This window comes from Mesoplodon bidens (assembly GCF_964165515.1).
Source record: "Mesoplodon bidens genome assembly, chromosome: 3".
NCBI classification, from domain to species: Eukaryota; Metazoa; Chordata; class Mammalia; order Artiodactyla; family Ziphiidae; genus Mesoplodon; species Mesoplodon bidens.
In genome coordinates, this window is record NC_138178.1 from 6,570,709 (window position 1) to 6,595,343 (window position 24,635).

The 24,635-nt window shown below is 39.4% G+C and overlaps 1 protein-coding gene across 7 annotated transcripts in view; it reads left to right on the plus strand.

Moving 5' to 3' along the window:
- Positions 1-24,635, plus strand: part of ITGA8 (integrin subunit alpha 8) — a 192,596-nt gene that overhangs the window by 18,439 nt on the left and 149,522 nt on the right. For all 7 annotated transcript variants that reach the window (XM_081229189.1, XM_081229190.1, XM_081229193.1 and 4 more), the window contains exons 3-8: positions 7,240-7,340; positions 10,142-10,265; positions 17,491-17,552; positions 19,526-19,571; positions 22,360-22,485; positions 23,443-23,487. In XM_081229189.1, coding sequence (XP_081085315.1) covers positions 7,240-7,340; positions 10,142-10,265; positions 17,491-17,552; positions 19,526-19,571; positions 22,360-22,485; positions 23,443-23,487 — 504 coding nt within the window. The remainder of the gene's footprint in view (positions 1-7,239; positions 7,341-10,141; positions 10,266-17,490; positions 17,553-19,525; positions 19,572-22,359; positions 22,486-23,442; positions 23,488-24,635) is intronic.

Here is a 24,635-nt window from a genome sequence, read left to right on the forward strand (position 1 = left end):
TTCATTTTAAATTTTACATAGGAGTATTCCTTGTTCTCAGATACATAGTTTCAATTTGAATGAAACATTTACAGCATACACTGATGAAGGAAAAGATTATAAATAAACATTTAAAGATTTCCTTTCCCCTTTTCCTGATTAAAAATGTCTGGACAGCTCCTGCGACAGCTTTAAAAAAATCCCTAGGGTTAAGCACTTGAAGTAATGACTGAAGATTACAGGGAAACTTACTGTTTTCCAGGACAAGGCTGAGGACTTTATAGTTTTTCAGAAACCACCCCATCTGCCAAAATGTTTGCTGCACCTGTGTCAATCTCAGCTCTTCTCTCTCACCCATGGTGATCTACCCTCACTTCTTGTAATTCCTCCCATTCTACTCAGTGAAAAGATTAGAAAAATCTGCTTGTAGCCCATATGTGCACCATATTCTACATTCCCTCACTCACTCCTGCTCAGAAATGAATATTCCCGTGAAAAAGGAGCCGAATGTTAGTAGGTTTGCCACCCACTGGGATTCATACCCTGATTGCCCAGAGACCAAAGCTACCAATTAAGAGAGATGACTTCAAAGCCCAGAAATGTCGGACAAGCCAAATCAATTTTATTGCTACCACCCATCTAAATTTCTCAGGTTGACCTACAGATGTCTTGCTTTTACCTCTAGGTTTTCTTTTTTCAGATCATAGATGTAATAACGTTCACTGTAAAAACTCAAACAACACAGAAATATATACAATTAAAGTATAAAAAGCCACTAAAGCATGTACACTCCCTGCCTTTGAGAGAACCGTCACAAACAGTTCAGTGTCTATACATTCACACACCCATACACAGAACATTTTGAATTTAAAGGATCATACTGAACAATATCCTAGACAAGCTTCTGAATGAATAGATGGGAGTTTGGTCATTCATTCAACAAACTCTTACAGAGAACTCACTATGTGTCAGGCATTGTTCTAGAAGTGGGGAACACAGCAGTGAAGCAGAGAACGTCTCTGTTCATGGGATTCATGTATATTTGGAAGGGAATGGACGGTCAGTAAACAGGCAAACTAAGAAATAAGATCATCTCAATTAATGTTAAGTGCTATGAAGAAAAGTCTAAAGGGTAACGGGAGAGAATGACTTAGGGTAGGGTGAACTAGCTGCTCAGGGAAGGGGGTCTCAGAGGAAGTGGCATTTGAGCTAAACCCTGAGTGACAGGAAGGAGGGAGCCATACAGAAAACTGTGGGAAGAGTATAGGCCGTGAGGAGACAGAAAAGGCTGGGCGTGTTCAAGAAGGGTGGTGTAGGGAGTTTCCTGGCGGTCCAGAGGTTAAGACTTCGCCTTCCAATGCATGGGGTGTGGGTTTAATCCCTGGTTGGGGAGCGAAGATCCCACATGCCTCACAGCCGAAAAAGCAAAACATACAACAGAAGCAATATTGTAACAAATTCAATAAAGACTTAAAAAAAAAAAAAAGAAAAGAAAGGTGGTTGTCTGAAGCTTAATGAGTTGGGAAAGCAGATGGTAGGGGCCAGATCATGCTGGGCCCTTCCAGTCGCATCAGGAGGTACCAGTGCAGAGGTGGAATGACAACTCTCCAAGGAACAAAGAAAAAGATGGATTGTTCAGTAAGTGGTGTTGAGACGACTGGCCTTTCATATTGAAAATAAGTAAGATACCCATGCCACATCCAATATGAAGACATTCCAGATGGACGACAATACTCGTAAAGTTAAAAGACTAGCAAACATTGGAAGGTGATATTGACAACATATAAGTGGGAAAAAGAATCAGTACTCAGCATGTAGGCTGAATTCTTCTAATCAGTAAGACTAATAACCAAGCAAGGAAATGAACAAAGGATATGACCTAGCAATTCACGGAAGAAAACACTGTATGGTCCATAAGCATAAAAAGATGATTAACTCTACTAATTATCAGGGAAATGCATATGAAGGACAAAGAGGACAAAATGAAGGACCATTTCATAGTCGTCCAGGCTCGCAGAAATTTAACAGCTCTACGATGACAAGAGCTGATATTGTCTCTCTCGTGCCCTGTGAGTGTGCATGGAAATTGGGGCTACTTTGGAGGTGGATTGGCATAGCTGATAAAACAGATACGATAATTCTCTATGACCCAGCAATGTCATTTCTAGTCTGGTGCCAGAGAGAAACACCTCTCCATCTGCAGATGAAGACGAGTATAAGGATACTCAGGGCACATGTTTGTTGTAGTAGAAAAACTGAGAAACCTAAATGTTCATGTGTAAGTGGAATGGATAAATAAAATGCAGAAGGCTATCTAATGAGATACAATACTTACAGGAGTTTAAAAGAATGAGTTGGATCTATTATCTATCTATCTACCTAATTATCAAAACATAGGTTATTTCCCAAAAACATAAAATTGAATGTTAAACACAGTTACACGCTGTTCCATACAGATAGTATAATACCACTTTTATTCAGTTAAAAAGAGCACACAGGGACTTCCCTCGTGGTCCAGTTGTTAAGAATCTGCCTGCCAATGCAGGGGACATGGGTTCGAGCCCTGGTGCAGGAAGATCCCACATGCTGCGGAGCAACTAAGGCCACGTGCCACAACTACTGAGCCTGTGCTCTAGAGCCCATGAGCCACAACTACTGAGCCCACGTGCCTAGAGCCCGTGCTTCGCAACAAGAGGAGCCACCACAGTGAGAAGCCCGTGCACCGCAATGAAGAGTAGCCCCCGCTCACAGCAACTAGATTAGGCCCGCACACAGCAACGAAGACCCAATGCAGCCAAAAAAAAAAAAATAAATAAATAAATTATAAAACAAAAAACACAAAGAATACTCAACAGTAAATCGTTGGCAAAACTACAGCAAAATTTGACCCACCACCTGTTTGTGTACGCCTATAAGCTGAGAGTAGTTTTTATATTTTGCAATGATTGGACATTTTTTAAAGAATAATATTTAAATGATGCATGAAAATTATATGAAATTCAAATTTCATTGTCCACAAGTAAAGTTTTATTGGAACACAGCCAAGCCCATTTGTAAAAACATATTGTCTATGGCTGCTCTTGCTACAAGGGCAGAGATGAGTAGTTTCGACAGACCATAGAGAATGCAAAGCCTGAAATATTTATTATCAGTCCTTTATAGAAAATATCTGGGGCTTCCCTGGTGGTGCAGTGGTTGGGAGTCCGCCTGCCGATGCAGGGGACACGGGTTCGTGCCCCGGTCCGGGAAGATCCCACATGCCGCGGAGCGGCTGGGCCCGTGAGCCATGGCCGCTGAGCCTGCGCGTCCGGAGCCTGTGCTCCGCAACGGGAGAGGCCACAACAGTGAGAGGCCCACGTACCGTGCAAAAAAAAAAAAAAGAAAATATCTGCAGACCTCTGATCTATATTTTTCATGGACATTATTTTTTAAATGGCCGGGAGTATACACATCACATTCATGATGGTGACTACCTCTGGATGAGGAGGGGATGGAACTGGAGATAGATGTCAAAGGGTACTGTGATGTTTACAAATGTGAAAATACTTAACAATTGTCAGTTCTGCCTGGTGGGAATACAAGTGTTTGTTATATGAAGTCCTCGTACCTTTCTATACTTTTTTTTAAAGCCTCAGAAATGGTAAAACAGAAAAATATATTTTGTAGACAATATTCTATATCAATGCATCTAAATCTGTCATATGTATTTTTTTAACTTTTATTTTATATTGGAGTATAGTTGATTTACAGTGTTGTGTTAGTTTCAGGTGTATAGCACAGTGATTCAGTTCTACATATACATGTATCTATTCTTTTTCAAATTCTTTCCCCATTTAGGTTATTACAGAATATTGAGCAGAGTTCCCTGTGCTATACAGTAGGTCCCTGTTGATTATTTCTTTCAAAGACAGCAGTGTATACATGTCAACACCAAACTCCCAATATATGTTTTAATAGTTGAGTAGTACTCTATTTTATAGATAACAGGAATTTCTTCTCAAATCCCTTATTTATGAACATTTAAGATGTTTCAGTTTTGCTATCACAACCAGGACAGCAAATATCTTCACACTGCATCTTAAAGCATTTGTGTAATTATTTCTATTGAACAAAATCCTAGAAGTTGAATTCCTTGTTCAAAAAAATGTACATTTAAAAATTTGATATGTTGTAAATCGCCCTTCCAAAATGCTGCATTGAGCTATTATCTTGAAAGCAGAGATTATTAATATTTTTTGCCAAACTGCTAGGTGACAAGTATTAAGTCATTATGGTTCAGGATCTCTGCATGAATTTATGAGATATTTGATTTCTTCTTCCCTGCAATGCCTGTTTAGGTCCTTAGAAATTTTTCTATTGAATTTTAGTCTTTTTCTCTTATTGATTTGGGAACTCTTTTACATATTAAATATATTGGTTCTTCCCTTGAAAAAAATTCACCTGGATTATATTTATTAACTTTGTTAATAGTCTTCTGGCACTTGGGAAGCTTTACATCACATGCAGTCACTCTAAAACTTTTTCCTAGCTTTTGGCATAGTTTGGGATATGCCAAGGAGAGAATTGCTTTAGTAACTAATGGTCTCCACCATCTCCAAGAACCACTGGCCCTTCCAAGAATTCTCTGGGGTTGACAATGCACAGTGCCTTCCTTCTGTTCCAGAAGACATGTGGTCCTATCATCAATGCATTGCTCCATATCACGGGAGTTTGGTCAGGAAACAGAAACCACTTTGAGTATTATAATTAGGACTGAGAGGTTTATATGATTATTGGAAAGACTGGGTATGTGAAAGTTAGGAAGGTCACTGCCTGAAGATCAAGAAATCTGGAAGTTCAGGACTTGATCTCAGTGGCCTGAAGCACCAAAAAGGCATGACCGTCAAAGGATACTTGAGAGCTGCAGGAAGAACATCACACCTGCAGCTACTGATGCCCCCATGCATGCTTATAGCTGCTGCCAGAAAATAATGGCTTCTCCATCTTCTCCTCTTTCCAGATCTCTCCATGAGCCTCTTATTCAACCAGAATCCTACTTGTAAGAGGGTCTGGAAAATGTAGGTTCCAGCTTCTCAGCCCTTTGCCATACCAAGGAGAGCTCAGAAGGACAGAAATTGTGCTGAGTTTTTACAGGAGGTTGTTTTCAGGAAAGGTCAGATCAAATCGAATCAAAAACATTCCCCTGTGCATCAAAGGTTCATCGAGCACCAGTGTGCATAGTACTAAGCCCTGTGTTGGGTTGTTTGGCATGAAAGAATCTTGTTCAGAAAAGGAAGGTGAGAAATGAGGGAAAGGTCACTTTCACAATCAACCCAAATACATGTTACTCATGTGAATTTTATGACATTGTAATATTAGATTTATATCAGTGAATTTATAAAAATAATAAAACAGAATTTTTAAAAGGTGACTGGGAATTCCTTGGTGGTCCAGTGGTTAGGACGCTGTGCTTCCACTGCAGGGTCATGGGTTCGATCCCTGATTGGGGAACGAAGACCCCGCTAGCCATGTGGTGCATCCAAAAAAAAAAAAAGATGACTTGTCCACCTCAAAGGTCAAGGTAAGGAGGATACACCTAGATCACAACTCATTTCAGTAAAGAGAGACCTGGGACAATGGGATTATTCTCTATTGTAATCCTTGGATTAGGGATGGAATTAGTGACTTCCGTTCATTTGTATTCTTGGTCTCAAAGAAATTTGTTGTTGGAAAATAGCCCACAATTTACACTTTTAATCAAGTTATTCCACAGTTCAACCTTATAATAGCAGAAAAGATGCCTTAGGCACCACAAAGGTAGAGTCACATCATTTTCTCTAGCAGAAGAAGGCCAATTTGGAACATTGACTTGTGTGCCTGTGAGGTCCCTTCTAATTCTTGTACTTAGATTGAGTTTCCAGGTAAAGGGTTGTATTGCTGCAAGATTCTGTAGTATATTCTCAGCTTATAAAGCACTTCCACATTACCTATGTGATCTTTATGACTTTGATCACCTGTGAAAGAGGAAAGGGGGAGGTATTTTCAGCCTAATTTTAGAGAAGAAATTAAAACTGCAGAAGATTAAATGAATTGCCCAAGATCACCCAGTGCATGGTGACAAGATCCTTTCTCTCTGAGGTCTATATTCTTCTTGCCTAGATGCAAACAGAAATGTTTATATTTTCATTTTTATGCTCTAATCTGTAAGATGCTCCAGTTCTTTGCCAGTTGTGTGCATTTTGGGTGAGGATTTCCAGAACTTGTTTTTTCTTTTTTAAAAGTCCAGAAACTTCAAAAGCATAAGATTTTAAAGAAGGAAATTTGTAATTTTCTACTAACATATCAAAGCGTAAATTTTAGGTTAAGACCTAAGTATATATAATTTATTCTTTCTTGAAAAGTCTGTAATCATATGTAAACTCAACTGAATATTAATTGCGTGTATATTTTGGCCTCCCTTGATAGAAGTTTAAAGTTCATTTGTAATGCATTTATTATAGAGTCAAGGAGGAAAAACAAAATGCATACCAAAGAGAACACATAGAAGTAAGATGCCCTGGTACAAATGTCTTTTGAAATTCATTAGCTGTTACTGATGAAGTTCAGTTAGAACCATGTGGTTAGAACCACATGGGAAATATGTCGATTGGGAATCAGGAGTGAAAGAAAAGATATCTGCTTTTTATTAAGACCTGAAGTGTGTCGTAATTGGGTTGAATTTCTACCCAGATGGTCCCCCTCATGCTGACATCTGCAAAGTGTGGATAAAACTGTGTTGAGGTGTTATTTTCTGTGACTGCGTGGACACATGTTACTCAGTTAAAAACCAGGAACTTGGAGTCCTTCAAGCAGACTCCTGCTAAACCATGCTGAGAAAGCTGTGCTTCCTGGAGCATGGAGGTTCCAAGTAGTTTCACTATCAGAAAAGATTTGGAATTCCTTAGAGCAGTTATAAATGTTTCGTCTTCCATCTGGCAAATCAATGACAAAAGTGTAGATTCAAGACTGTCAGAGTCTACATCAAGTTTACAGTAGTTATCCCTGAAAATGTAAGTCATTAAAAAAATGCTTTTTTAAAGTTGTGAAATGTCATGTTCAAGTATGTATTTTCATTTGACTGGTATTTTTCTAAGTGCATAGTCTAGCTTAGACTTAGTCAAAAAGAACCCCCCATGTGTATGACATTTTAAAAAATGTTTTTAATGGGTAAATTTATTATCACATATTTTAGCTGGCTGCCACGTTTTACAAATTATTAACAATCCATGTTCTCCCTGTCAGACAACAGAAAGATCAGAGTAAATGGAACCAAGGAACCTATAGAGTTTAAATCGAATCAATGGTTTGGAGCAACAGTGAAAGCTCATAAAGGAAAAGTGGTGGTGAGTATCAACCGTGTGCTGGTGGGGCTGCTTTGGAATAACATGTACACTGAAATGTTTCAAAACTCATATCTACAAAAAGCCATTTATGTAAGAATATATCAGATTTTCAAAGATAAGCTATCAGCATTCCAAAAAAAATTTAGTGCTTAAAATTAAAGAATCTATTTTAGTCTTTAAAGCTACAGGAAGTAAAGCTGGTTTTCCAGAAAATTGGTTAGATCTTTTCAAATATTTCAAAAACAAATAAGGAAGATAGAAAAATAAAAGCTAAATCCTAAAAAGGTAAATATTTTATTGCTTAAGATTGATTTAAAGAGCTGACTAAAGTTTGACCAGAGAAACAGGAGTACTACTGTTAGGATTCTTTAAAAGTTAATCTACTGTGATGTCATCGATCCTCTTTAGAACTATCAGAAAGTTTTCTTTAAAAATATAACTACCAATTACATGGTTCTCTGAGTACATTGATACTTTTTAAAGTAAAAATTTCTCACTCACAGATAGAGATCTTTTGGCTTTAAAATGCTATGACTTTGTGATTCTCTTCTCTGTAGCTCCGAGTGATAATACATGTCTGGTTTACTGAGAAATAAATAACTGTATTAAGTTGATCTGGAAACTGTTATTGGGGGATTTTTTTTTTTTTTACTATTGGCTCTAATTTAAAGCAATAACTAAAGTTATTGCTCTAAAATAAAGCAATAACTTTTGCTTTTGGGATTTGTTTAAAGGTGTTTGAATTATGATTTAATAAAAATAAGTATCTAAGGGAAATGCCTTGCTTTATTTGGTCTGTGGTTAATGCCCCACAGAAATTTTGACATAAAACAAGTAATATATAAAATATAGATAGCCCTCTTCAGTGACAAATCCAGAATTTACAATAGGCTCTCTGTAGAATTGTATTTGCATTAATATAGTTCTCATATTCCAGGATTGGTAAAAACTTTTTATTCCTTTAGTGATTTACAATGTATGTGAATAGCTATTGAAAAGCTAATTCCATCTAATAACTATTTGGGGTTAAAAAATCTTTTGGTACTATATTGATTTTGATTAAGTCTTGAAAACTTATATTATTGTGCATTTATTCAATATTTGTAGAAATCTTCAGAATTATTGAACGTAAAATAACACACCATGTTCATAATAAATATGCTTAATTTGAGGGCATGCTTGCACTTTCAAAATTATGTGGTAGGAAATAGGATAATATAAAGTACCTTTCAAGTTAATTTCTTCCTTGAGCACTGAAACTTAGCAGCATAAAGAATTAAATTCTACACTGTGTGACAATTCTTAGAACTTCAAATTGCTGTGAACAGAATTATCGATTTTGAATATCCAGGTATCATGTGTGTTTGGGTCAAAGCCTGAATATTATCACATCATCGTGTTTCACATCAGTGTGAAACTGAGCAGGTATAAAAAAGATAACTTTTTAGGGCTGATAGCAGGCAAGCACTGGAAAGAACTTTCATGGCATTAAAGTGTTCTATGGTGATATGGAAGGTGATGCGAGTTGGCTTATACTGAGCCACAGAGGTAATGCTTTCCCTTCCAAACTCCCACTTTTCACCATTCCACCTTATGTTAAATGTCTTAACCACATAGCGCCCGAAGTTAAGGGGACTTAGATGAGTTAGAGAGCTTTTCAGTATTGGCTAAGACCTCACAATACAGAGAGAGACAAAACCCCAAAAAATTTAAGTTATTTTAGTAAAGATAACTTATATTCTCAAGTAAGAAGGGTGCTACTTAGTAAAGTTATCTAGAAGTCATTACACATTGGACTGATTACCAAGGACAGGTTTGGAATCATGAAAAGACTAAAATCAGGATCTGCCTCCTCTTTTTCTGGCATTGTTTTAAGTGTGATGTCATCAAATTAGGAGACAGGCTAGTGGTTCCATATTCTAGAAGTCTCTAATTCTGCATCCTTAGAAATGAGTGGTTGAATATTCAGGTAAAACACAGTTACGTAGGATTTGAGCTAGCAAAACGGAAGTCAGAAAGGTGCCTGTGTTTTCTACCTGCTTATGTTTATTGCCTGTCTTGCTCCTAGCACAATTAATTATTTAATTTACTTAAAGAGGATTTCCTATATCCTTTTTTACATTTGATAATCCAAGAGTCATGTTTTTCTTACCATCGTTTAAATTAATTTTTGTTTTGTCATGAATAAAAACTATCAAATGAAAAATAAACCCACTGTGATAAGGGGGTAGCACTCCAAATGTAAGTCATTGTTTTAAAAAAATCGTCAGGTACACCCTCAGTGATAAAGCAGAGGAATCCATAAAACAGAGGCTTACAAACTTGTCTGCATCCTTTGATTTGAAAGTAGTTTTTCTTTAAGCAACAATTAAACCAAGAAAGGGACTAGTTCTCTTTTTAAGACATCACGCTGATTCATTCGCTGTTTAAATGTTCATTTGCTTTTATGTAGGTCCAATTAAAAAAAAAAAGAAAATATGAGTTCTTTGCCTTTAGTAAGTATTTACTTTTGCTAGGCTACTTTGATTTGATTTAAAATCCTGTGGGGGAAAAATCTCATTCCTTTGTATATGCTTAATTTGTTCCAATTCTACGGTGCATTAATGTTGAAATATTGGCTTTGGAAGTTTAATTAACTCTGACTACCGAGGTACTCATTAGCATACTGGAGTCCAATTAAGTCACTTAATAATTTAGCATTGTTTGTTACAAATTTAGGTCCATTCATCAACAAGTCAAATCAAAGCACTGTATGAGGAATCTACATGAAAAAAAATTTTATTGTCTTTGATGTTTCCCAGGCCTGCGCTCCATTATATCACTGGAGAACTCTTAAACCGACACCAGAAAAGGACCCAGTTGGCACTTGCTATGTAGCAATTCAGAATTTCAGTGCATATGCTGAGTACTCTCCTTGTCGGAACAGTAAGTTATTTTTATTCCTGGAGCTGAAATTTAGCTCGAGCTTTTCTGCTATAGACAGTGCAGGTAACCCCAGAACACCATTGGTGAGGCAAAAGCAATGGGGGTAAAGATGATGAACGGTCTTACAGGATGCCTTACTGTAATGTGAGGACCAAGACACAGAATTCTGCTGATCGTCTTGCGTGTTTTAGAAATTTTCTGTTTTTAGATATTCTGTAGTCAAATTGATTGGTTCTTTATTTTAGGCCTTAAACTCTCCGTCTCTACTCAAAATTCACACTGCACATTTGAAAAATGCTAACTGTCCGCTTGTTAATTGTAGGAATGGTGTTAATTAGCATGATTGGACCCAAGGGCACAGTGGATATGAGTTCTCCACCTAGCCTGTGTTCTCACTGCCTGTTGCTTTCTTTGGCAGCTATGTACTCAGGTTGTCTGCATGATATACTTTTCTTCTTAAGGTGTTTCATCCCGTTTTTCAAAAAGATTCTGTACATTTGGAGTCCATGCCTCGTCTGGTAGTTCTAGAAAGCTTCTGATGCAGTATCCTTTAAAGCAAGCCTGTGAGTGCCATCTCTGGGACACCGCCGTTCAGTCACTGATCTACCCGAGTCCTTTTGTGGATTCGTCCAGTTTTCTGTGTGTCATGTAGATCACTAGGATTTGTCAGCAAGAAATCAAGAGATCTTGGGCTTCCCTGGTGGCGCAGTGGTTGAGAGTCCGCCTGCCGATGCGGGGGACACGGGTTCGTGGCCCTGTGCGGGAAGATCCCACATGCCGTGGAGCGGTTGGGCCCGTGAGCCATGGCCACTGAGCCTGCACGTCTGGAGCCTGTGCTCCGCAACGGGAGAGGCCACAACAGTGAGAGGCCCGCGTGCCGCAAAAAAAAAAAAAAAAAGAGATCTGCATTCTTATTCTTGATGATTCACAAGACCACGTTAGGGAAAGAAATGGCATTGGAGAGAACATTCTAGTGACTGATTTTTAAAAACTCAACCCAAATTAGATTCCCAAAACTATAAGTAAAATTTCCCCATTCCATGTGAATATTTTTAAATTTCTAGATTAATTGAGGCCAGATAACGAGCAACTATCAGAAATCAAACAATGAAGGTAGAGAATGGATGGGTGATATTAGAGGGTTCGTAAAGAGGCCTCTAAGCTTTAGAGACCTAAAGGGCTGGGAGTGAAACAGCTAACTCTGAGGATTTGTGTGAGGATTCTGGCAAGGAGAAGATTATGATGTCCTGTTTTAAAATACTGAAATAAGCCACTCCCTCACACCTTAACGAATGTCAGCTGAATGAATAATCCATCAACTCAGAATTTTATTTTAAATGGCTTTTTCTTTTCTGTTCAGTCTAAATTTTTATTTTATTTTATTTTATTTATTTATTTTTGGCTGCGTTGGGTCTTCGTTGCTGCCCGCGGGCTTTCTCTAGTTGCGGCGAGCAGGGGCTACTCTTCGTTGTGGTGTACAGGCTTTTTTCATTGCGGTGGCTTCTCTTGTTTCAGAGCATGGGCTCTAGGCATGTGGGGGGGCTTCAGTAGTTGCCTCACGTGGGCTCAGGAGTTGCGGTGCATGGGCTTCAGTAGCTGTGGCTCACAGGCTCTAGAGCGCAGGCTCAGTAGTTGTGGTGCACGGGCTTAGTTGCTCTGCGGCATGTGGGATCTTCCCAGACCAGGGATCGAACCCGCGTCCCCTGCACTGGCAGGTGGATTCTTAACCACTGCACCACCAGGGAAGTCCCTTAAATGGCTTTAAAAGAGGTGTTCCTGGACTTTTCCTGGGGGTACAGTGGTTAAAAATCCACCTGCCAGCGCAGGGGACAGGGGGTTGAGCCCTGATCTGGGAAGATCCCACATGCCGTGGAGCAACTAAGCCCGTGCGCCACAAGTACTGAGCCTGTGCTCTAGAGCCCACAAGCCACAACTACTGAGCCTGCATGCCGCAACTACTGAAGCCTGTGCACCTAGAGCCCGTGCTCTGCAACAAGAGAAGCCACCACAATGAGAAGCCCGTGCACCGCAACGAAGAGTAGCCCCCACCTGCCACAACTACAGAAAGCCCGTGCGCAACAAAAAAGACCCAACACAGCCAAAAAAATAATAATAAATAAATAAACTTATATAAATAAATAAATAAAGAGGTGTTCCTTATAGATAATAAGACTCAGTTATGCATTCATTCAACACGTGTTTTTTGAACACACTGAGCACTAATTATTCTATGTTTAGGGAATAAAGCACAAGACAAGAAAAAGCAAACCCATGTATTCAAAAAACATATTCTATGGTGGGAGAGAGACAACATATGCTTAAATATATAAGTTCAGATCCAGCAATTCCACTTCTGGGTATTTATCTAAAAGAACTGAAATCGCTATCTTGAAAAGATATCTGCACCCCCATGTTCATTGCAGCACAATTTACAATAACCAAGTCATGGAAAAACCAAAGGATCCATCAATGGATAAGTGGATAAAGGAAATGTGGAATAGATAGAGATATGGATATATACACAATGGAGTATTATTCAGCCATAAAAAAGAATGAAGTCTTGCCATTTATGACAACATGGATGGATCTTGAGGGTATTATGCTAAATGGAGTAAGTCAGATTAAAAAATACTCTGTATGATCTCACTTATATGCAAAATCTTAAAAAAAAAACACGCAAACTCACAGAAAAAGAGTACAGATTGGTGGTTGCCAGTGGTAGGGCGTGTAGGTGTGGGTTAAACAGGTGAAGGTGGTCAAAACGTACAAGCTTCCAGTTATAAGGTAAATCCTGGGGATGTAATGTACAGCATGGTGACTGTAGTTACCAATACGACATTGTATAGTTGAACGTTGCTGTGAGAGTAGATCTTAAGAGTTTTAAAAAGATTGTAATGGGGCTTCCCTGGTGGCACAGTGGATAAGAATCCACCTGCCAATGCAGGAGACACGGGTTCGAGCCCTGGTCCAGGAAGATCCCACATGCTGCAGAGCAACAAAGCCCGTGTGCCACAACTACTGAGCCTGCGCCCTAGAGCCCGCGAGCCACAACTACTGAGCCCGCGTGCCACAACTACTGAGCCTGCGCTCTAGAGCCCGTGAGCCACAACTAGTGAAGCCCACGCGCCTAGAGCCTGTGCTCTGCAACAAGAGAAGCCACTGCAATGAGAAGCCCACGCACTGCAACAAAGAGTAGCCCCCGCTCACCGCAACTAGACAAAGCCCGCGCATAGCAATGAAGACCCAACACAGCCAAAAGAAAAAAGATTGTAACGATGTGTGGTGACAGATGTTAACTACGTTTATTGTAGTAATTATTTCACAGTATATACATAAATCAAATTGTGTTGTACACCTTGACTAATATGTCAATTACATCTCAACAAAATTTGTTTAAATAATAAATAAGTTTCTAATATAATGTCAGGTAGTGAAAAGTACTACGAAGAAAAATATAGCAAGGCAAAAGAGTAGGGAGCGACATGCCTGGGTGGGGAGAGGAGCTGTTTCAGACAGGACGATGGGAAGGGCCTCTCTTAGCAGTTATTGGAGCAGGGAAGCAGGAGTTTTCCAAGCATGGCATCAACCATTAAGAGGGATATTTTGTGTCGTGTTCCACTCAAGGTGTCATGCTGCTGGGTTCTGTAAGAGGTCCTTATTATTATGCTAAAGATAAAAGTCAGGGAATTCCCTGGCAGTCCAGTGGTTAGGGCTCTGCGCTTCCACTGCAGGGGGCACGGGTTCGATCCCTGGTTGGGGAACTAAGATCCCGCAAGCCGTGTATCATGGCAAAAAAAAAAAAAAAGTCAGGTAGGGCAATAAATAAATCCTGAATTTATTCATAAAATTTATGGTAGAGCTGAGATTCAAAACTGAACTTGTTTCATCAATTTTTACACCTATCCATATCACATTTCTCACGATTTGCTAAAGATACCTCCCCACAGCAGTAAACTACTGTAGCTGAAATGAGAAGCCCGTCCTTCACACGCCTCTTACCTTGATGATATATCCTTTTCCAGCTAACATCAAGGATGCTTGTTTAGAAACCATGTCACGGCTTCTTGTTCTGCCTTTTTATCTGACTGCCCATGTGATGGGAGAGCTCAGATTAAAATACAGCATAAGCCGGGCTTCCCTGGTGGCGCAGTGGTTGAGAGTCCGCCTGCCAATGCAGGACACACGGGTTCGAGCCCTGGTCTGGGAAGATCCCACATGCCACGAAGCAGCTGGCCCCGTGAGCCACAATTACTGAGCCTGCGCGTCTGGAGCCTGTGCTCCGCAACAAGAGAGGCCGCGATAGTGAGAGGCCCGCGCACCGCGATGAGGAGTGGCCCCCACTTGCCACAACTAGAGAAAGCCCTCGCACAGAAACGAAGACCAACACAGCCATAAAAAAAAAAAAATACAGCATAAGCCATCTAGACTTGTGGATAAGAGCTGCAGGGTGAGTTTGAACCATTATCTAAAAATTTAAAGTACAGTATGCTCTCATTTTGAGTTACACGGGTATATTATGTTGCCAATTTATTTAGCGTTTACTTTCCTAAATAAAAGAATAGCTTGACACAGGGAAAGGGGAAGTTTATGTCGAGTTGCAGAATAGCCAAACAAATGGCCAGGAATTCTGTTCAGTCTAGTACACAACTCCAGTGTCACATCATCCTGCTCTCTCTCTTACTGGAAGTACTTCCTTCTCAAATGCACCCAAGGAGCCGGCTTCCTGTGTTCCCTAAGGAGTTCACAGTTCATAAACACAAAGCCACCTTGTTCATGAGCATATGGTCAATATCACAGATCAGGGATATTACTTTCAAAAGAGAATTTCAAGAAGCCTCTCATGTTCATGTCACACCGCAAAGCCCCTTCCTTCACTGACACTTTGAGCAATTTGGGTGGTAGTCTGCTCATTCATATTAATGACATGCCTGTAGCTCTTACGGTCATTCATAATTTAGATGGCAATGGTTTACACACACCTTTCCATTCTCCTTGGGAAGCCAACACATGATAGCGTGATTCCCTGGATTCCTGAGTTTATTCTATAGGGCATAACTGTAAAGTTCACGGATGCTCTGAAGTTCTAGGAAGAAAAATTCCTTCAGCTCTCATAAACTATAATTGTAAGAGAAAAACTTACTTTGCAAAGGAAATAACTTCCCATTTCTATTATAATCACCACTTCAACATTTGAAGTTGGTTGCTTTCTTGATGAATTTTATGAAAAATTACTGTTTTCTCTTAATTTTTTCGGTTTCCTGTTTTGCAGCAAAATGATTTCAAAGAATGGTCCTGTTTCTTCCTTTCTGAATAATTTACAATATTGAAGAAGTCAGAGTTGATTTTCAAAAGGATTTATAAAAAATTAAAAATACATTTCTTAAATACAGTCAACACACCTATGTTCACATAATCATATATCTTGTGTTCATATATATTTCTGGTTGCATACAACTACTTACAGGCATGAACTTCTAGAAAAATGGTACCTGGACATTTGAGATTTTAAGGAACTTTGTAGCATTCATAATTATAAACCACAAAATATAGTTATAAAATAAAATATATTGTAATGTACTGTGCACTAAACATTTGTTAAGAGGGTAGATCTCATGTTAAGTGTTTTCACCACAAAAAAAACAAGCAAATTTGATTGAGGGTGGGGAACACAAGAAATCTTTTGGAGGTGATGAATATGTTTATTCCCATGATCATGGTGGTGGTATCATGGTATAAGGCATATGTCTAGACTCATCAAAACGTACACAGTAAGATGTGCATTTTTTTGGTATATTAAGTATACCTCAGTAAAGCTGTAAAAAAAAACTTAGCTTAAAAAAAACACACACAAAGCATTGACATTTGAATTAAAAACAGATCATCAAAAAATACAGTATAGGGCTTCCCTGGTGGCGCAGTGGTTGAGAGTCCGCCTGCCGATGCAGGGGACATGGGTTCGTGCCCCGGTCCGGGAAGATCCCACATGCCGCGGAGCGGCTGGGCCCGTGAGCCATGGCCGCTGAGCCTGCGCGTCCGGAGCCTGTGCTCCGCAACGGGAGAGGCCACAACAGTGAGAGGCCCGCATACCACACACACACACAAAAAATACAGTATATGAAGTAGAAAAGTATTTTAAAATATAAAGGGAACATCTGGAGAGAATGGCTGATGACAGTGCTAAAATTAGCTAAGTACTAACCAAAGCAAAGAAAAAACAGAAGGCATTATAGGAAAAGCTGGAAAGGCCTGACCCATTTCAAAAAGCTTCTGGAACAGGCACATGTCCAGCCTATAAATTTTTCCTGGGATGATGTGCATTTCCTTTCCTGCCCTCTTATTTTAGTTTCCATTCAGGAATATCCTTGATAAGAAAGGAGTAATTATTTGCATGTTTGCATCTAACTGTATAATGACTGAGATTCCCTCTACTGAACTATATTTTGGTTTTAATTGAAGCACTTTAGAAGTGATACTCTTTTAAAGTACAAGTGACAAGTAGTACATTCCTCATCCTAATGTCCCAGGATCCTAATATCCTGGGAATCCACAGGTTGACCTGACTATGGTTTAAAAAACTGTATTATAAAAAAGTCCTATTGGACATTCAGCTAGTGAATTACATTGCAGAGAGTATAAAATAAGCCATTGCTAGAGAGTTTTCTCTTTTGTGAACACTAGAGTCCCTGTGAGATGCAATGTGATCAGAAATGCCATGTCCAAATTTATGTAATGATAATAGAAGAATTTGAAGTTAATTTCCTATGAGAGATCAGGAAACTGAAACTCTTATCAGTGACCCCAGCAGAAAGTGTCCACCCAGGTGACTAAATTTAGCTCTCTCTTTCTCAAGGCATTACTTTACTCAGAACACGTGGGCACCACAGAAACACATTATTGCCACTTGGGGAACTTGGAACATAGTTGGGAGATGGAGGTTTTATTTCTTCAAATAAACATGAGTTATAAAACCCAGTATCATAAGTCCAAAGAACGTTATTCCTATTGCTCTTACTGTAGAATCACAGTGCCATTTGGGACAAGAAAACAGACTGCAATGTATTTAAGAAATTACTTGGAATAAATTTTAAAAATAAATATAGAACACATATTGATCATTTTAAATTTCGAAGTCTAGAGATAAAACAACAGTGTATCCTGAACTGGTTATTAAAATATATCTTGGGGATAATGACGTTATAACATTTGTATCTTTTGATCATTCCAGGCAATGCTGATCCTGAAGGTCAGGGTTACTGCCAAGCAGGATTTAGTCTGGACTTTTATAAGGTAAATTCTTTTGACCTTATAGCTTCTAAAATTTATTTTATCTGTTTGATTTTTTTTTACCCCCTGCCTCTCATTCCCACTTCCACCCCCCAATAACCACCATCAACAAAAGAACCTTTAGGTATACACCTGGCCTGTTTTGGCAACTTCTTTAAATTTTTTTGTTTGCTCTTTATTTTTAATAAAGTAATCTATACATACGGCAATTTATTAAATAGTAAAGAAATCAGGAAGAACCTAGGGGCAAGATGGGAATAAAGATGCATACCTCCTAGAGAATGGACTTGAGGATATGGGGAGGGGGAAGGGTAAGCTGTGACAAAGTGAGAGAGTGGCATGGATATATATACACTACCAAACGTAAAATAGATAACTAGTGGGAAGCAGCCGCATAGCGCAGGGAGATCAGCTCGGGGCTTTGTGACCACCTAGAGGGGTGGGATAGGGAGGGTGGGAGGGAGGGTGGGAGAGAGGGAGATGCAAGAGGGAAGAGATATGGGGACATATGTATATGTATAACTGATTCACTTTGTTATAAAGCAGGAACTAACACACCATTGTAAAGCAATTATACTCCAATAAAGATGTTAAAATAAATAAAATAAAATGCAAAGACACATGGAATAATGGTTAAAACAGTAAAACCTGCTTGCTACACAGAGAAGAGAATTGTTTGAGGAACTGGATTTGAAAGACATTCTGTAATGCATTTAGAGAACTGTTTAAAAATCTATGTAGGAAAATGTTTAAAAGATTGCTATGTACAAGCTACTTTGACAAGAGTGTTATACCAAGGAATGGATGATATAAACATTCTTTAATGCATTTAGAGAAGTGTTTAATGCCCTTTGATAATCTCCTCTGCTTGCTTCCTTTGCTTGTTATGTATTAAAAATGGTTATATGAGGGGAAAAAAAAAAGAAATACACAGGCCGAAAAGCAACAGTCTTGCTTCGTTTTTTGTTTTTTTTTTTCTTCCTTTTTTGCGGTACGCGGGCCTCTCACTGCTGTGGCCTCTCCCGTTGCGGAGCACAGGCTCCGGACGCGCAGGCTCAGCGGCCATGGCTCACGGGCCCAGCCGCTCCGCGGCATGTAGGATCTTCCCGGACCGGGGCACGAACCCGTGTCCCCTGCATCGGCAGGCGGACTCTCAACCACTGCGCCACCAGGGAAGCCCCTTGCTTCGTTTTAAAATAAAAATCTCAAAAACTCAGTAAAGAAATGTGCTTCTAAAAAGATCACAAGAATCTATGTTTTTATCTCTTAGGTGTAATTGACTGATTAGATTTCACATTAGTGTTAATGTTAATTTCACGTATCCTTTCACAAATTAAAAACAGATATTTAATAAGAATGTGGGCGGCAAAGCTTCCATGGTTTTGCAAATACTGTAAATTTCATCAGTGTCTGAAATTTTACTCTTTTTCTCCCCCCCCACCCCCCCCCACTAAGAGTTACGGATGCAGGATAATGAAGGTGGGGCTGTAAGTAGAAAGGAAAGTTTTTATTTTCTAGTCTGGAGTTGTCACTCCCTCTCCTGGGAAGGGGTGGGTTTGCAGATGTATAGAAAAAAAAACAGGCATTACTGTGGCCTTGAAATAAACAGAAACCAAATTTTCTTTTTATTGCTAAGGCTCGAAAGATCATGTCTACTAAATTGCACAGCATAGAAGATGTAGATATTTTGCTTACCTGAGGCAGGGCCAAAAAACTGAATTTATATATTCTCAGGGAGGTAATTTTACTTACCTAATTGAATCTAAGTAAAATTATTTGATATGATAACACACTAAATAATTGAAAGCAATAAAAGGAAAGAAAATGACCTGCATGACTCAGATATAAGGGCCTCTTTTAAAAATTACTTTTTATGTATAACTGTTAGAGCAATGCTTATGAACAATGATTTCTCACCCTTAAAAAAAAGAAACTGTCTTTCTTTTCCAATTGTTGTTACTGTTTCTGTTTTGTAGAATGGAGACCTTATAGTTGGAGGCCCTGGCAGTTTTTATTGGCAAGGTAGGTCCTGTTAGCAGAGAAGAAATGCCCACGGGTTGTTTCCAACAGGGAGATGAAACAGAAGTAACATCAAGTGTTGACTTTTTATTATGTTAATTTTATCTACATATTGGTAGTTTCTCCAATGAAGGAAGCATCATTTCAGTTTGTACTTTGTGGTATAAATGATATTTTAAAATACTGTTGCAACTTAATTCCTTCATTCATCAAATGCTTACTGAGACCATGCCAGGCTTTGTGCTAGATGCTGAGGGTACAATAATGAGTAACCCGCAGAGGTTAGCATCTAGGGAAAGATGCAGGCATTAATCGAATACTCACACAAGTACTTAAGAAACTCCAGGCATGATACTCACTAGGAAGGTATGTCAAGACGGGGCCATGAAAGCATAGGAGGCTTCTCCAGGGTGGCCCCATACATGTATGTTTTGTCCTCTGAACACTGGCCGACGAGACAAAATACAACCTGTGCTCTGCTTAGGGAGCCCTGAACCCAGGTGCATGATGGCGTCTGCCCAGGGGGGATGACTTCCTCTAATTCTTACAAAGGTGTTACATAAGCCGGCATCAACCTTAAGGTCAACGAATTTGGAAGCAGCAACCCTGAACTGAGCTCTGAACCCCGAGTAGGAGGTAACCAGGTGAAGAGAGGAAGGGTTGTGTGAAAATGTTCTAGGGCATAAAGGAGCCCGGCGAGCTGAGAATGGAGGGAAATCAGGGGACTAGAGTTAAGCTGCTGAGTGGGATGGAGGGGTCCCACCCTCCCTGCAGGGCTTGCAGCCCCAGGTAAGCAGTTTTGTCTTCATCTCCAAAACAATGAGGAATCCCCAGTGGATGGTTGGAGTTTAAATGGATTGCCTGAGGTAGAATAAGAATGTGTGGTTTGTTCTGAGAATAATGGGAAACCACTGGAGAATCTGAAGCATGGGATGCTATGATCGGATGTGTGTTACACAAAGATCACGCTGGCTGCAATGTGGAAAATCGATAGGGAGTTGGCCAAAGTGCAGTATCAGCAAACGAGTTATAAGGTTAGAAGCTAGTTATAAGTCTATAAGGTAAACCAGCTGTAAGGTTCAGATGAAGATGTTTGCTTCTTAGAGTGGTCATAGTACAGACCGAGAAAGGGGCGGAATTTGAGAGATACTTCGGAGGCAGAATAAACAGCTTAGACGATGGTTTGGTTGTATGTGGGTGAATAGGGAGGATGACAAGGATATGTTTCTGACTTTTGTAACTGAATGGCTTTAGGTGGGTCCCAGTCCCTGAAATGGAGAAAGCCGGAAGAGAACGGGTTTGGAGTGGATTGGGAAGGAAGATGATGAGTTTACTTTTGGTTATGTTGAGTATGAACATGTTTGAGATGTCCAAGACTTTTCACATAAGTATTTAGATGTATGGGCTTAAACTCAGAGAGGATAAGGCTATCTAGGCTAAAATAAAAACTAGCATAGTGATGATAACCAAATCCGTGGATGTGAATGGGATGCCTAAAGAGAGATTACAAAGAATACAGACTTAATTTTGGCTGTAAAGTTTAGAATAAGGATAGAAAAGAATATGAGAGAGATGAATAGTTGAGTGAAGTTTTTTGGGTTTTGGTTTTTTTAATGGAGGAGACCTGATCATGTTTAAAAGGCCAATGGGAAAGATACAGGCGAGATGGATTTATGATAAAATTTTACATGAAATTACTGTTAAGCTTAATTCATATATATACAACTATGAACATCAAATAAGTAACCTTTCAGTCTTTAAACATTATTTTGCAAACTGGAAAACAATATATTTTATGCAGAGGATGGGTATAAAGTAAAAGTGATGTGTTTAAAAAGATTTTGTTCTAATGCACTTGATTAATTTCACATAATTCTTTCCTTACGTTGAAAAAAAATGTCTGATATAGATGAAATGCTGACAATTAGCCATTTCAAGGGGATAGAGAGCATCTGTCTGAGATAGATAATTTAAAATTTTACTCAGTCAGTCTTAAGATTATAATATTTATAGAAGCAACTAAAGGAAATAAGCAAAGGCAGTGTGTCTGTGGGAGCAGGGAAGGGGATATTTAGCTTTAACACAGAGAAAACTGGCAAATTCTACAGACGTTGTTCAGAAACTCATGTGTAAATACGATTGTCTTAATATAAGAACAGTCATTTCAGGCAAGGTCACTTGGAGATATTTACAGCCTGATATAACAGTTTTATTCTTTTGGAACTTCAGACAGAAAGACTGTAGGAATGCGGGAATTCCCAAGGAATAGTTTGGCTTTAAAATTAATATTAGATTTTAGTCTCTTGAAAGCATTCCTCCAATTTTCTCCCAAAGAGCATGAGATCACACTTTTCCCTTAGATTTCCATAATAAATATAGGAATGCATAAAAGTTGTAGTGGAACATTGCTGGCCATCTTTTGGATTCATGTCTATCCTGTTATGGAGTATAATCTATAAAAATACTGAATCACTATGCTGTGTGCCTGAAACTAACATAATATTATAAACCAACTATACCTTAATTTAAACAACAGAAAAAAATAAATGTTGTATGAAAACAATTACATAGTTCATCTTTGGTTCTTCTATCAGAATGGAAAGCTCTAACCAGCTGTCAGCAAATTTAGCCTGCAGTTCTAGTGCCCGGCAGGAAAATTCACTGTCGAAAATGCAGGCAACCTCATGACCATTTTCAAGGGCGTGTGTGTTGTTCAGACACCCTGTGTCTGTGCGGAGAGGGCCTGCCTCTCATGTTCATTCAGTTAATCTATTCATTTGTTTGAACACAGGTCAGGTGATCACTGCCAGTATTGCAGATATCATTGCAAACTACTCATTCAAGGATATCCTGAGAAAATTGGCTGGAGAAAAGCAGACAGAAGTGGCTCCTGCATCCTACGATGACAGTTACCTTGGTGAGATGCAATGCTCAAGACATCTGCGGTTTCTCAAAAGACAAAAGCATGTTAAATGTGGAAGCAAACTTTATCCCTCACTTATAATATTTGGCACCTTTTGCAAATTTTCTTCTCTTACTAGCTTCGAGTGGACCCTTAACTTTCTTTTCTTTTGATTCAGCCATTATATGTAGTCTCCATAGTTTGATAGCTGTTTTATAGGCTCCGTGACAATCTCTCGCAAATAAAATATTTTACCAGTCGTAGATACTATGTATTAGTGAAGATGCCCAGTACTACCCGGGCAACATGATGATGACCCTTTCCAGTTTCTAAAAAGAGCAAGAGACTTTCCAGTTGCTAGAATGTTCTCAAAATTTATTATGTGCAAACCACACAATGCCATTTCATCACTATTGTTTGCCACCTTTGGTATCGTATTGGCATTTTGATTCCTTGATGAACTTTTGAAAATTATAATCTTTTATCACCTCATCTCACTTTAGAGCCAAGTGAAGTTTGTGGGAAATCATCATTAAAGGTATTAGGAAGTAGGCCTTGTTGGTGATCAGAAATTGCAAAACCTGAGCACAAGAGATACCTTTCAGAGTAATTATGTCTGATTATGATGAGTCAGCAACTCTTAAAATGCAGCAACCACCAATCACACGTCAAGGTGGGCAATGAAGCATTCCTACTTCTAAAAGGGACCTCAGAATCCGAAGGTGTTGCCAGGCTCAGAAGTAGCAGATCTATTATGCTTCCAAGATTTAGTATAAATCCTGGTTTGATTAATTTTTCTCTTTATAGAACCCTAAACTTTTATGTAAATGCATGTAAACTTTTATGTAAATCCCAGAAATTGTTGGGATTTCTGCACAAAGTACTACTATGGTAGTGCCTTCATATTTCTAGATATAGATCATTTGTAAAGCCTTCAAACGTGTGATTCGCTTGTTTCTTGCTTTAAAACAGGATATTCAGTTGCTGCTGGGGAATTTACTGGGGACTCTCAGCAAGGTGAGAAGCATTGTTGAAATGAAGCCCTCTACTGGATTGGCTAAAACATGCGTTCAGGTTTATCCATGCGATGTTAGAGAGAACTTGAACGAACTTTTTGGCCAGCCCAATATAAAACACGGGGAAAAGTGCAGTGACCTAAAAAGCTCTTTTAGGACTGTGATTTTTAAACAATTCTGAAACTTTTAATCAGCACTACATTTAGTAACTCCTTTGTGTTATAGCCATAGGGGGCTGCAGGCTCCAAAGTTACTAGTGTGATGGCTGATTTTTTATTTTTTAAACCAAATTCTGAATGTTTGTGGCAAATGAGAAGCCGTGGTTGCCAGGTATCTCACTTGGTATAATCCCCTTAGTCTTTCGTGTTTGGCAAGCCTGATCCCGAAATCAGTCAGCTCTGTTCTGTCTGACTGTGGTCTGTTTTTAGGTGCCCCTAGTAAACATCTATACCTGTGTCCAGGAAGCTGGAATGCGGTGTAAGGTCTAGAATCTACTCAACACTCAACATCTCTGTTTGAATGGCTCTTCCAAACTTAATAAGCTTATACCTGAACTCCTGATCTTTCCACTTAAACATGCTCTACCCTCCATCAGCTCCATCTCAGCAAATGGCAATGCCATCCTCCAAGCTGCTCAAGCAAAAAACCTTGCAAGTCAGCCTTGGACTGTGCTCTTTCTCTCACACCCCATCCATATCTAATCCATGGGCAAATCCTGCTAACTAAACTCAGAAGACAGCCAGGATCTGCCTACTTCTCACCTCCTCCACAGCCTCCACTCTGATCCAAGCCCCCATCAGCACTGTGGCAGTAACCTCCTAACTGATCCTCTTTGCTTTCATCTTGACCCGCCTGTGGTCTTCCCTAGATCCAGCAGCCAACGTGGTCCTTGAGGAACAGAAGTCACGTGGTGTAATTTCTTTGCTTCCAGTGATTGCCCAACTCATTCTGTCTAAAATCCAAGTCTTCACAATGACCTAAAAGACTCTGTTCATGGGGCCCCTATTTACTCTGACCTCAGCTCCCAGTCCTTTACCCCTGACTCCTTCCATCCACTCCAGCCACCCCGCCCTCCCTGCTGTTCTTTGAATATTCCAGACACACTTCTACCTCAGGACCTTTGCACATGCTATTCCTTTTGACTAGAAC